At 47.7% G+C, this 13632-nt stretch overlaps 1 protein-coding gene across 2 annotated transcripts; it reads left to right on the top strand.

Moving 5' to 3' along the window:
• On the top strand, window positions 2978-13288 carry IZUMO2 (IZUMO family member 2). 2 transcript variants are annotated; one of them, XM_021094780.1, is made up of 6 exons: window positions 2978-3754; window positions 3950-4024; window positions 8230-8316; window positions 8831-8851; window positions 10550-10630; window positions 13014-13288. In XM_021094780.1, the coding sequence occupies exons 1-6, from the start codon at window positions 3199-3201 to the stop codon at window positions 13142-13144; spliced, it is 951 nt and encodes a 316-aa protein (XP_020950439.1). In that variant the 5' UTR covers window positions 2978-3198; the 3' UTR covers window positions 13145-13288. The 2 variants fall into 2 exon arrangements, with proteins under 2 accessions (XP_020950439.1, XP_020950438.1); XM_021094779.1 differs by lacking the exons at window positions 3950-4024; window positions 10550-10630; window positions 13014-13288 and having other exon boundaries at window positions 8831-9094.

Raw genomic sequence — 13632 nt, 5'->3', positions numbered from 1 at the left:
AATTGATCACAGCTAATTCAGTGCACATGACACCTATTAGGCACATAGCCCCCAGTTAATTTTATCATAGCTAATTCGATGCACGTGACACCTATTAGGCACCAACTGTGTGCTTGGCCAGAGAGAAAGAGGAGAGAATTTCCCTTGGATGAGAGCATCCCCTTGTGGTCTAATCACTCCAATACACTTTAAGTGAATCTCCCCTTTAGCCCCACTTAATTGATCGCAGCTAATTCAATGCACATGACACCTACTAGGCACGTAACCCCCAGTTAATTTTTTCCCAGCGAATTCAATGCACATGACACCTACTAGGCACCAATTGCGTGCTAGGCCACAAATAGAGGAGAGAATTTCACTAGGGGGACTTCACAAGCCTCATTTGAGCGAGTATCTACCACCATGAGCTCCCAAACACGGGACCAAACCAAGAGCTTCCCAAATGCTATACAATGAAACATATCACCGTTTGAAAAATCTGCATAACTCAGTTAACTATTATTTTGCAAATGAGCAATACGTGATGTGAAAAAATCACTTTAAGTGATTCTCCCCTTTAGCCCCCAGTTAATTGATCACAGCTAATTCACTGCACATGACACCGATTGGGCACCAACTGTGTGCTCGGCCAGAAGGAAGAGAGAATTTCGCTTGGGTGTGAGCACCCCCTGGTGGTCTAATCACCCCAATACACTTTAAGTAATTCTCTCCTTTAGCCCCCAGTTAATTGATCGCAGCTAATTCAAGGCACATGACACCTATTAGGCACCAATTGTGTGCTTGGCCAGAGAGAGGGAGGGGGGAGAATTTCGCTTGGGTGTAAGCACCCCCTGGTGGTCTACTCACCCAGTTCCACCTTAAATGATTCTGCCCTTTAATCAGTTAATTTATGTTAATTTATCACAGCTAATTCAATTCACATGACACCTATTATGCACGAACTGCTCACATCCAGGTGAAATTATCTCCTCTATTGCTGGCCCAGCGCACAGATAGTGAGTAATAGGTATCATTCGAATTGAATTAAGTGTGATAGATTAACCGGGGGCTAAAGAGGAGAATCACTTAAGGTGTAATGGGAAGATTAGACCACAAGGGGGTGCTCACACCCAGCGAAATTCTTCTTAAAAAATATTTTTGCAAATCTCTAATTTCTAGTTTAATAGAATATAACTGGATTTTCATACCGGCTTCTGCATTCATTCTGCCATACAGTGTTTTGTTTGATGAGAATCTGGTCTCACTCAGATAAGATTTGGGAGGAGATTGGGAAGCAGAGGTGTATTGCAATGTCTTCCTCCGATAATTGTGGATGTGCTTTACTATCACACCAAAATTTGACGAAGTTTAAAGGCCCTTTCAGTTTGGAACCTGAAACCTTGCCCATGAACTTTTCATGTACTTAAATACAATTAAGTTTGTATTGCACTTTGAATGGCTCTTTCGCCCATAGGTGTCATGTGCATTGAATTACCTGGGACCAATTAACTGGGGGCCAAGTGCCTAATAAGTGTCATGTGCGTTGAATTCGCTGGGATCACTTAACTGGGGGCTATAGGGGAGAATCACTTAAAGTGATTTTGTCACATCACGTATTGCTCACTTGCAAAATAATAGTTAACTGAGTTATGCAGGTTTTTCAGATGGTGGTATGTTTCCTTGCACAGCGTTTGGGAAGCTCTTGGTTCGGTCCCATGTTCAGGAGCTCATGCTGGTAGATAATGGCTCAAATGAGGCTTGTGAAGTCCCCCGATTGAAATTCTCTCCTCTATTTGTGGCCTAGCATGCAGTTGGTGCCTAGTAGGTGTCATGTGCATTGAATTCGCTGGGATAAAATTAACTGGGGGCTTTGGTTGAGAATCACTTAAGGTGTCATGGGCTGATTAGACCACAAGACGGTGATCACACCCAAGCGAAATTCTCTCCTGTTTCTCTCCTGCCAAGCACAGGGATGAGGCCTAATGGGGATCATTTGAAGTGAATCAGATGTGATTAAATTCAATGAGGTTAATGGGGAGAAAGACTCAGGGAGCACCCCATGACACCTTAAGTGATTCTCCCCTTTATACCCCAATTAATTTAATCACATCTGATTCACTTCAAGTGATACCTATTAAGCATCATTATGTGCGAGGCCAGCGATGTTCAATTTAAATATAATTCAAACCCCCTAAGTAATCAGATTTCTGCTGGCCACATGAAAAAGGTAAAAATGGACAGTGACATTAATTATATTCTATTTAACTCAATACAGCAAAATAGTATCACTTCAAAGTGCAACTAATATAAAAAAAGTTTTTTACCTTTTATTACACTGAACCTTTAAAATGATCTTAGGACAGCACAGGTCAATTCCGACACTGATTTTTTCATTAATGACACTTTCTCTCTTTTTAGATTTCATACCTTTTACAGCTGAAGTAGTAGATTCACATACTTCAGTTCTTCCAAACATGTTTAAGGCAGTCTCAATAACTGAATTGAGAATCCATTTTTTGCAATCTACGTTTAAATCCATTACAGCCCAATACAATTTAAAGTTCAGATTTCGGTTTTTGTTTTGGGGTTTTTTGTTTTACAGTTTACAGTTCGGATTTCGGTTTTTGTTTTGGGGTTTTTCGTTTGTGGGTTTTTTGTTTATTTGTTTGTTTGTTGGCCGTGCTCATGGCATGCAGAAGTTCCCAGGCCAGGGATCAAATCCCATTCACAGCAGTGACAGTGAGAAATCCTAAACTGTTGGGACACCAGGGAACACCACTGCACCCTTGGGATAAGGTAGGTATATTTTTATCCTCATTTTAGGGAGGAGGAAACAGACAGAAATGGAAAATGACTTTTTTCCAAATATTGATTTATTTATTTGCTTTTTAGGACAGCACCTGAGGCATATGAAGTTCCCAGGTTAGGGGTCCGACTGGCTGCAGTGTGGGTCTAAGCCACACTACAGCTCAGGGCAACCGCTGGATCCCCTTACCCACTGAGCAGGGCCAGAGATCGAACCCGCATGCTCATGGATACTGGTTGGGTTTGTAACCTTCTGAGCCAAAACTAGAACGCCCTCAAATATTTATTGACTGTTGTATGTCAGATTCCTTCCTAGGGGTTGGGGCCATAATAAATACTTGCCTCAGTGATCCATCACGGGCCTAGAACAGGGACTGGCCGGTAAGAGGTGCTCAGTAAATATATGTTGAACTAATGAATGTAAGTGGTGAAAACAGCAGGGATTTTTGTGGTTTTCTCAGCTCTAACCCCAGCTCCTGGAACAGCACCTGGCACACAGTAGGTGCTCAATACGCATATGTTGAAAAAAATGACCGTAAACGCGAAGAAGCCTGGGCAGAGGCCTCTGTTTTTCGAGACTCTCTCCTTCGCTCCCAGTCCCGTGCCTGGCACATAGTAGGTGCTCTGCAAGCACGCGCCTGCGCACGCGAGCGTTTCTCCTTGGGCCTCCCTGACTCCGCCCCTGCCTGGGGGAGGAGCCTGCCGGGTTCTCTCTGTGACGTCACAAAGGCCTCCGCCATGCCTCCGGCCTTGGCCCTTCTGCTGCTCCTGGGCCTGAGCGCCCGCCGAGGCTGGGGCTGCCTGCAGTGTGACCTCTCGGTGCTGGAGGCCCTGAGCCAGCTGCGTGTCGCTCTCATCCCCAGCCGCTTCCAAGTACAGCAGCTGCGGGCCCGCGCTCAGGCCCTGCTGCTGGGCATGGAGGGGCCCTTCTTCCGAGACTACGCGCTGAATGCCTTTGTGGGGAGAGTGGGTGCGTACTGAGGGGGGTGGTGCCCAGTCCGGGGGCGGGGGCGGGGGCGGGGGTGGGGGGCAAAGAGACCAGCCGGGTAGCCTCGGGCGGGGGAGATGATGGCTCTGGGGGCTCCGCCCCCAAGAGGGGAAGGGCGGGGCCCGTCCCGGAGGGAGATGGAGGGACCCACTGGAATTTCCTCCCTTCTCGCCCCAGGGATAGAACAGCTGGACCTTGTGGCGTCCTTTATCAAGAATCAAACAAACAGCTTAAAGGTTAATTCTCTGAGAGGTAGGAGCTAAGTGGGAAAGCCTTTTCCCAGCCCCCTTCCGCCGCCTCCTTTTCCACCTGTGCACCATGCCTTCTCGTCATATAAAAATAAAAGCAAACACGCGTATAGCCTTTAGTGTGTGTCTGGCAGGGTTCTAGAAGAGTCTAGGACAGTTCATCAAGGGAGGCCCTATGGTGATCTGCCGTTTATAGAGGGGGAGGCTGAGGCTAAGACAGGCGGCGTGCTCCAAAGTCGCACAGCTGGGAACTACAGAGCTGAGGATTTCGAACCTGAGACAGCAGTGGGCAGTAGCGGGCCCTGAGGACCGCGGTAGGGGAGGGATCTAAGCTCCGTAAACCCCACCTTGAGGGATTGAGCAGGGAGGAGCAGAGCGGTCCTAAAAAGCAAAAAATGTATCTTATGAAATGTGTGTGCGTTTGTATAAAGTGAGCCCTAGGAGCTCCCTGGTGGCTCGGTGGGTTAAGGACCTGGCCTTGTCACTACTGTGGTGAGGGCCCTTACTCTGGTGAGGGTTCAATCCCTGACCCGGAGGGGATTCTGTCTCCAGCCCCTCCCCCAGAGGTCAAGTCGCTCCCATGTGGCCTTGAATGTGGCCATAAAAAAAAAGAAGAGCCCTAAAAGAGGGGTGGGGAGGGGGTGAAATCAGTATACTGACGTCTGCTGACCTAGGAGAAGGGGACTGAAGGTGCTATGTGCTTGTCTTCCCTGTGCTTAGCAAACGGCGATCGTTTTTTATTTCTTTTCCTTCCCTCCCCCCCACCCCGTTTTAATACCGAACACATAATACACATAATAGTCATATAATTGGGGGAAATACTCATTTTAATTATATTAAAAATTAAATTTATCCCATTTTTAAGAATTGCTCTTATTGGAGTTCCCGTCGTGGCGCAGCGGTTAACGAATCCGACTAGGAACCATGAGGTTGCAGGTTCGATCCCTGACCTTGCTCAGTGAGTTAAGGATCCGGCGTTGCTGTGAACTGTGATGTAGGTGACAGACGCGGTTTGGATGCCGCATTGCTGTGTCTCTGGCATAGGCCGGCGGCTACAGCTCGGATTCAATACCCTAGCCTGGGAACCTCCATATGCCCAGGGCCGGGGGGGGGAAACACCTCCCCCCCAAAAAAATGGGAAAAAAAAAAAAAAAAGAAAACACTGCATGCTAAGGAGGGGGCTACTGAATATTTTAAAATCGTGGCGATAGCCACACAGCTCTGTGAATAGTCTAAAAGCCGTCGAATTGTACACTTTTTTTTTTTTTTCTGGCAGCGGCCGCTGAATTGTACATTTTAAATGGGTAAATTATACAGTATGTGAGTTACATGTCAATAAACTGTCCAAAACTAAATGTTTTGACTACTCTCAGGTCTCTTCCTGGAGACTTAAAATTAAACTCCAAAAGTTCTCTTCTCAGCTTGAGGACAAACGGGGAGGTTGGGTTCTCATTTCAGACCTTTGAGAGAGGTATGGAATTACAGTGGAGGCCCCAAGGGTGGGCTGCTCTGGGTTCAAAGCCTGGCTCACCTTCAGCAAGGGGTGTAATAGAAATTTCACATCAATCCCATGGGTTTGTGTCTAACGTTCAGTCCGCGTTCCAATGTCCCCAGTTGTCGCAAGCACGCCCTTCACTGCTGGTTTTCTTTCAATCCTGGGTCTGTTGTGGGATCACGTGGTTGCATTCGGTTGCCTTTTATGACAATGACGTTTCTGAAAAGCCCAGGCCAATGATTTTACCACCTATTATTATATTCTTATGTTATTGGGGGTTGGTTACATAGGCAGAGGGCCCCCAAGTGGCTGCTTGTAGTTATTCTGTCTCCAGCCCCTCCCCCAGAGGTCAAGTCGCTCCCATGTGGCCCAAAGCTGCCACCAGGAATCACATTGTTAGCAAAGGTGATCAAGATTCCCAAGAAAGACACGCTTAACAGGCAGGATATTCCAAGGACTTAGAGGTTACCTCCCCATGGCCAGGCAAGAGCCAAATACTGTTTTGGAACGTTCAGGATTTGGACAACTCAGACCTGCTGAGTTAACTCTTTCCTGCACAGTACCTGTCAAGTAAGGACAAATACTATGGAGAAAAAAATAAAGCAGGGACCAGGGCATAAAGAACGCTGGGAGCAGGGAGGGGCTTGCCTTTTAAAGGCAGACAGTGAACGATCACATGAGAAAAGACTCAAAGGGGAGGCGTTTCCGTCGTGGCTCAGTGGTTGAGGAACCCAACTAGTATCCACGAAGACATGGGTTCGATCCCTGGCCTTGCTCTGTGGGTTAAGGATGGGGCATTGCTGTGAGCTGTGGTGTAGGTCACAGAGGCGGCTCGGATCCCGTGTTGCTGTGGCTCTGGTGTAGGCCGGTGGCTACAGCTCCAATTCGACCCCTAGCCTGGGAACCTCCATGTGCCACAGGATGGCCCAAGAAATGGCCAAAAAAAAAAAAAAGACCAAAAAAAAAAGAAGAAAATAATGGGTGCTTGGATCTACCTTGAATATTCACAGAGAGGGTTTGCTCCCATGCAGGATGACAAATTGCAGGTGAGCTGTGAGGAAAAAAAGGGCCAAAGCACCAAGGACTTTGGTCTGAGCAACTAGAAACATGGAGAAGGCATCATCTTCACAGATGGAGTGGGAAGTGGGTTTGGAGGGAGAATGTCAAGGTTCAATCTTGGATTTGCGGAGTTTTTTTGTTTTTTGTGGGTTTTTTTTTTTTTTTTTTTTTTTTTTTTTTGTCTTTTGTCTTTAGGGCCGCGCCCACAGCATATGGAGGTTCCCAGGCTAGGGATCGAATCGGAGCTGTAGCCGCCAGCCTGCACCACAGCCACAGCAACGCGGGATCCGAGCCACGTCTGCGACCCACACCACAGCTCACGGCCATGCCGGATCCTTAACCCACTGAGCGAGGCCAGGGATCGAACCCACGTCCTCGTGGATACTAGTCAGATTTGTTAACCACTGAGCCACGACAGGAACTCCCAGATTTGTGGAGTTTTGAGACGCCCCTTAGACATCCAAGCGGAGAGCCCGAAGGGAGCGGTGGATATATGCATCTGGGCTCCGTAAGTGGCTAGGCCGGTGACAAACATGAGAGGCCTCAGTACATATAGGAGAGTGTTGTCCAGTGTGTGAGGCACAAATAAGCACTTCTATCATTTTGGGAGCCACACCCATGGCATTTGGAAGTTTCTGGGCCAGAGATCCAACCCTCAGCTCAGTAGTCACACAAGTCACAGTAGCAACAATGTCAGATACTTAACTGCTAGGCCATCAGGGAACTCCAGTATTCTTTTTCTTTTTTTCTTTTATTTATTTATTTATTTTTCTGCTTTTTAGGGCCCCACCTGTGGCATGTAAAGTTCCCAGGCTAGGGGTTGAATCAGAGCTTCAGCTGCCAGCCTACACCACAGCCACAGCAACATGGAATATGAGCTGCGTCTGTGACCTACACCACAGCTCACAGCAACCCTGGATCCCGAACCCACTGAGGGGGGCAGGGATCGAACCCGAGTCCTCAGGGACACTAGTCGGGTTCATTACTCCTGAGCCACGACAGGAACTTCCAAACTCTGATATAATTATAAATTTTCTAGTAGCCACCTCTTAAAAAGGTGAACAGAAGCAGATAAAATTAATTTTAATAGGTTTTATCTAACCCAATGCCTAAAATATTATTATTTCAACATGCAGCTAACGGAAAGATTACAGAGATAGTTTCAGTTATTTATTTATTTTTTACACCGTGTCTTCAAAATCCAGCATACATTTTATATACTAACAGCGTGTCCCAGTTCAGACTAGCCCGTTTGGGGAGCTCAGTTGCCACGTGTGGCTAGTGGCTGCCATATTGGACAGTGCAGGCCTAGGTAAGACACAAAACCACGAGGCTGGGTGAAATGGTGAAGGAGTCACGTGTAGCCAGAGAACAGATAGATTAAAGGAAAGGTGCCTGAATCCATCCTTCTCCACTTAACCAGATGAAGAAACAGAACAAAGATGGTAGGTTTTAACCTGGGGCTCCACAGTGGATCAGAAGGTAGATGCAGGACCTCCCAGGCCATAGGTTGGCCCATTGAACCTCCAGGAATAACCAGTCTTGCTTAGTGATGGTGAACGAAAAGGAGTTTGCTCCTCCCTTCTTTTTGAAGCTGCCAATGGGGTGGGCTTGCTGGGTGCCTCCCACCCCCCCAAGGATCTCTCTCTCCACAGACAGGCCTCTGCTGGATGAACTGGTGGCTCTTCGGGAGAGGGTGATCAAGGAACTCAAGAAGGCTTTAAGATCGTATGAATTAAAAGGTCTGTTACCCCCTCCACCAAGCCCCCCCCTTTTTTCTTTGTCTGTTTGCCTTTTTCTAGGGCTGCTCCTGAGGCATATGGAGGTTTCCAGGCTAGGGGTCCATTCGGAGCTGTAGCTGCCAGCCTACACCACAGCCACAGCAACGCGGGAACTGAGCTGCGTCTGTGACCTACACCACAGCTCACAGCAACGCCGGATCCTTAACCCACTGAGCAAGGCCAGAGATCGAACCCACAACCTCATGATTCCTAGTCAGATTGGTGAACCACTGAGCCATGATGGGAACTCCTAAGCCCCCTTCTCCCCTTCCCCATTATCACTTGACCCCCTTCTCCCACTCTTTCTTCCAAACTCCTCTCTCTCCTCCCCTGTGACTCAGCTTTCTCTACCACTCCCCAAAACTGCCTTCTCTCCTTTCCCAGACCCACTCCTTCCTCCCTCTCCTCGTCCCTTCCCATTAAATCCTCAAATTGCCATCCCAGCTTAACTCACCTCTGCTCTTTTGTCTTGCAGCCTGCGATCCCAAAATTTGCCGTGAGTCCTGGATTTATTGTCTGTTCCTCCCTTCGCTACCCTCCTGCCCCCTTGCACTTTGTCTCCCTCAAATCAAGCCCTGCTGCCACACCTGCTGCATCTGGTGGTTCCCTCACCCCAAAGGCACTGAGGGATATCTGATTTTTGAGGGCTTATGAAAGTCATTGCAACCTGCAAAAAAGTATTTTGGGGGAGTTCCCGTCGTGGCGCAGTGGTTGACGAATCTGACTAGAAACCATGAGGTTGCGGGTTCGGTCCCTGCCCTTGCTCAGTGGGTTAATGATCTGGCGTTGCCGTGAGCTGTGGTGTAGGTTGCAGACGCGGCTCAGATCCTGTGTTGCTGTGGCTCTGACGTAGGCCGGTGGCTACAGCTCCGATTCGACCCCTAGCCTGGGAACCTACATATGCCGCGGGAGCAGCCCAAGAAATAGCAAAAAGACAAAAAAAAAAATAATTAAAAAAAAAAAAGTATTTTGGGGGGATGTTAGTTGGGATAAGATAGGCTATGTTGTAGCAACAAACAAACCTCCACATCTCAGAGGCATAACAAAAGAAAGATTTATTTCTCTTTTGCCAAAATTCCACTGAGAGTTGAACAAATCTTCTGAGTGGTGACTCAAGGATCCAAGTTGCACTGGTATTGTAGCTGCTAAACAAGCTTTAGAAGGGAGAGTAAATAGGGAATTCTGCAGGGCTTTTTATGACCAAGCCTAAGACTGACACATATCTGCCCACCTTCCATTGGCCACAACGTGGTCACATGGGTGCATCCTACTGCAAAGGAGCCTGGGAAATGTAGTCTTGTGTGGGAGGAAGAGACAGATGAGCGAGCAGGCAGCCAGTCTATGCCTCAGGGGGCTGCAAAATAGGAATAGAGAAGTGCAAACATTTTGTTGGTAGGCATTTAATTTAACATTAACTTATGAGTTCCCATCGTGGCTCAGCAGAAACAAATCTGACTAGCATCCATGAGGACACAGGTTCAATCCCTGGTCTTGCTTGGTGGGTTAGGGATCCGGTGTTGCCATGAGCTGTGATGTAGATTGCAGATGCGGCTCGGATCCCATGTTGCTGTGGCTGTGGTTAGACCAGCAGCTACAGCTCCTATTTGACCCCTAGCCTGGGAACCTCCATACGCCACAGGTGTGCCCCTAAAAAACAAAATAAATAATAAAATAAATAAAATTAACTACATGTTTACCAAAATAATGTTGGGTCCACTGGACAACCGAATTCAACTCTTCAAATTATTTTATTTTTGGCCAGCCCACAGCATGTGAAGTTCCTGGGCATGGGATCAAACCTGTGCCATAGCAGTGACCCAAGCCACTGCAGTGACAATGCCAGATCCTTAATGCACAGATTCGCTGTGCCACAGGAGGACTCCCTATACATATTTTTTATTTAATTTATTTATTTATTTTTGACTTTTTGCCTTTTCTAGGGCCACTTCCACGGCATAGCGAGGCCAGGGATCGAACCTGCAACCTCCTCGTTCCTAGTCAGATTCGTTAACCACTGTGCCACGACGGGAACTCCTATACATATTAAGTGTGACTCCTCAGGGCTGTTGCTCAGCTTACTGTCCGAATTCAGGAGAGCCAAGAGCCTCCTCTCCTCTTTCCCCTTCTGCCCTCCTGCCCCTGCCAGTCTTCTGATGTCCGCCCTTATGCCGTTTCTCCCTTTCCTCTTGCTCAGTCTTGCTGAAAGACGAGGTCTTGGATTGTTTACATTGCCAGAGGATTAGTCCCAAATGCATCAAAGAAAACTACTGTTTCGGTAAGCTCCTAGGTAGGGAAGGATGGAAGGTGAAGACAGCGCATCCCAGTGAATAAGGCTTTTGAGGTCTTCCCCACGTAGCCTTGAACTCTACCCTTAGCGAGTGATTACAGAGTGGCCTGGAAGTTGCTTCCACCTTCTGAAATTCACTTTCTCCCTACTGATGAAAAAAATCCTCTATGACTTTAAAATGTCTCTAAAGCCAGAATGACAAGGGCTCGATTTTATTTTTAGCCAGTGCCATACTTGGGGAGCCTGAGGATACTGAATTTACTCATGTATTCATTCATTCATCCAGAGACTTTAAATGTGTATATATATATATATATACGAAATATATAATACACTAAATATGTATATCTTTATAGCCCAGAGAGTTGTTCAATGAACTCCTATATATCCATCAAGATTGAATAGTCATGCTGAATCTTTTCACATGCTGTTCCCGCTCTCTGTCACACTGTTCCTCTCACCCCCATCAATAAGTCTCAAAGTCCCCCTCCTCAGAGAGGATTTGCTGGTCACACACTCTAAAGGGTCACTTTCTATCAAATTACCTTGACAGTGAACGTGCCTGCACATTCGCTTCACTTATTTATTGTCGTAATATTTTAAAAGAAATCAGGCATCATGAGTTTTCACCCATAAATAGTGGGGACCTCCAAAAGGGACACTTCTCCCACAACCACAATGCCATTCCCAACAAACCCAACAACAATTCTTTTTTTTTTCCATTTTTTTTATTACTCAAATGAATTTATCACATCTGTAGTCAACAACAATTCTTCAATATCAATTAATTCCAGGTCCCTTTTCCAACTTCCCGAATTTTTCCCAGAATATCTTCACAGCTGATTTCATTCAAACCAGGATCCAAGGAAAGGACTTCTCATATCGTTCAATTGTTAGGGGTTTTCTCACTGTTTTTTAATCTTAGCAGAGTTTCTCTTATCATTCCCCCCCATGTCATTGATTAGTTGAAAAGGAAGGATTCACATATTGGCTCTCTTGGGATGTTATTTAACTACAACAAATATTCTGAGCACCTTATAATGCCCCCAGCTGAGGATCAGCAGAGTGGCAGACAAATATCTCATAGAACCTGCATTTTAATGGGGTGAACGATGAGACCAGGGTTTCTCACCCTTGGCACTATTGCCATTGGGGCTGGATAATTCTTCGTTCTGAGGCCGTCCTATGTGTTGTAGGATGTTGAGCAGCCTAGCCTCTACCCATTTGGTGCCAGTTAGTACCCACCAACCAAAGCTGTGACAGTCATTTCCAGCCTCCAGACATTTCCAAGGTCCCCTGGGAATGGAGGGTGGGGAATGGTCCCCGGATGAGAACCACTGTTAGATGATATTTACATGAACAAATAAATGGACTAATTACAGATAGCAGTAGCGCTGTAATGACAACAAAACAGAACACTTAGGAAATTCCCCAGGGAGAGGGGTAGTGCTACTCCAGAGAGTGTAGGTGGTGAGACCTCTCTGAAGAAATGATGGTTGAGACTTAAAGGAAGTGAGGCAGTGAAGAACAGTGTGAACGGCAAAGGGAACAGGTGCAAAGATCCAAGGTTGAGCAACAAGAGGAAAGCTAGTGTGGCCAAAGCCGAGTGAATGAAGAAGAGGATGATAGGTTGGTTACAGGGTAACCAGATCATGCAGGGGCTGGTAGACCATGCTGAGGACTTGAGCCGCTGGAAGGCTCTGAGCCAAGAGGGACATGAGCAGAGCTAGGTGTTAATTGCGCCCTCTGGTGGCCACTTGGGGAAGTGTAGGAGAAGCAGGGAGCTCCTGCAGAGCGGCGGTGCTGAGACCTTAACCTGGTCGGTAGCCCAGGAGGCGGATCAGATTCTGGATACATTTTGAAGGTGGAGCCAAGAGGCTTTGCGGACAGAATGAAAGAATTGAGGAAGGGAACGAAAGGAAGTTGCTGAATGGGACTCCCAAGACCACCCTCAGGCTCATCAGATAGCACGCAGCCTGGGAGAGTCAGCATTTTGCATCTCAGGTTCACGGGTAGTTGATCCACCAAGTCCTCCCCCCGCCCCACCCCCACCCCCGCCCCTCTCTCCATCCAGTCAAATGCGTTTAGCGCTGGGCTCTTGGCCACTGTGATGTGACACATTGACTTATGTGAAGGCGGGGATGTTTGCCAAGGGGGTTGCCAGCCCTATCCAAGCACCTAGAACCGTGCCTGGGACCCAGAATTTGAGTATCAGATGAATGAAAAGTCCTCAGGAGAGGCCCGGGGCCAAGGAGGGAGAGAGAGAGCCAACCCCGGCGGGGTTGCTGAGGGAGCAGGTGGGTGTGGGTTCAGGAGCAAGGAAGGGTGCTGACTTGGAAGTGGGGCTGCCTCGCCCCGCGCCCCGCTCCAGTCGACGGGCAGCCCCGCATGGACCTGCAGTACCAGAAGGAGAGCGGATCCCTGCGGAATCGGGCCATGTTCGGCAGCATCATTTCCGTGTGTCTGGCTGTCCTGGCCTTTGGAGTCATCGTGGCTTCGTGAGTCATCCTTACCCTCTCCTGAGGTCCCCAAATGGCCCTGGGCCCCTCAAAAATGACATGGCCCTGGATGGGTCACTGTGTCCTTTGGGAGTCTCCTCCCCAGTCTCTTTATGCCTCTGTCTCTTTCCCTCCGTCTCTCTCTCTCTCTCTCTTTTTTTTTTTTTTTTTTTTGGTCTTTTTGCCTTTTTCTAGGGCCGCACTTGCCACATATGGAGGTTCCCAGGCTAGGGGTCTAATCGGAGCCGTAGCGGTCGGCCTACACCACAGTCACAGCAACGCGGGATCCAAGCCACGTCTGCGACCCACACCACACAGCTCAGGGCAACACCAGATCCTTAACCCACTGAGCGAGGCCAGGGATCGAACCCACAACCTCATGGTTCCTAGTTGGATTCGTTAACCACTGAGCCACAACAGGAACTCCTGGTCTCTCTCTTCTTTTTTTTTTTTGTCTTTTGTCTTTTCGTTGTTGTTGTTGCTGCTATTTCT

This window comes from Sus scrofa, chromosome 6 (genome assembly GCF_000003025.6).
Source record: "Sus scrofa isolate TJ Tabasco breed Duroc chromosome 6, Sscrofa11.1, whole genome shotgun sequence".
Taxonomy (NCBI): domain Eukaryota; kingdom Metazoa; phylum Chordata; class Mammalia; order Artiodactyla; family Suidae; genus Sus; species Sus scrofa.
Note: the sequence above shows the minus strand (reverse complement) of the source record. Positions and strands in the feature narration are given on the sequence as shown.

What these genes read in the sequence shown, in the direction of transcription:
- IZUMO2 (XM_021094780.1), top strand. Translation starts at nt 3,199, where the DNA reads ATGAATGTAAGTGGTGAAAACAGCAGGGATTTTTGTGGTTTTCTCAGC. An exon ending in AAGATCGTATGAATTAAAAG is followed by an intron (nt 8,317 to 8,830) that starts GTCTGTTACCCC and finishes TTTGTCTTGCAG; the next exon opens with CCTGCGATCCCAAAATTTGC. An exon ending in CAAAGAAAACTACTGTTTCG is followed by an intron (nt 10,631 to 13,013) that starts GTAAGCTCCTAG and finishes GCCCCGCTCCAG; the next exon opens with TCGACGGGCAGCCCCGCATG.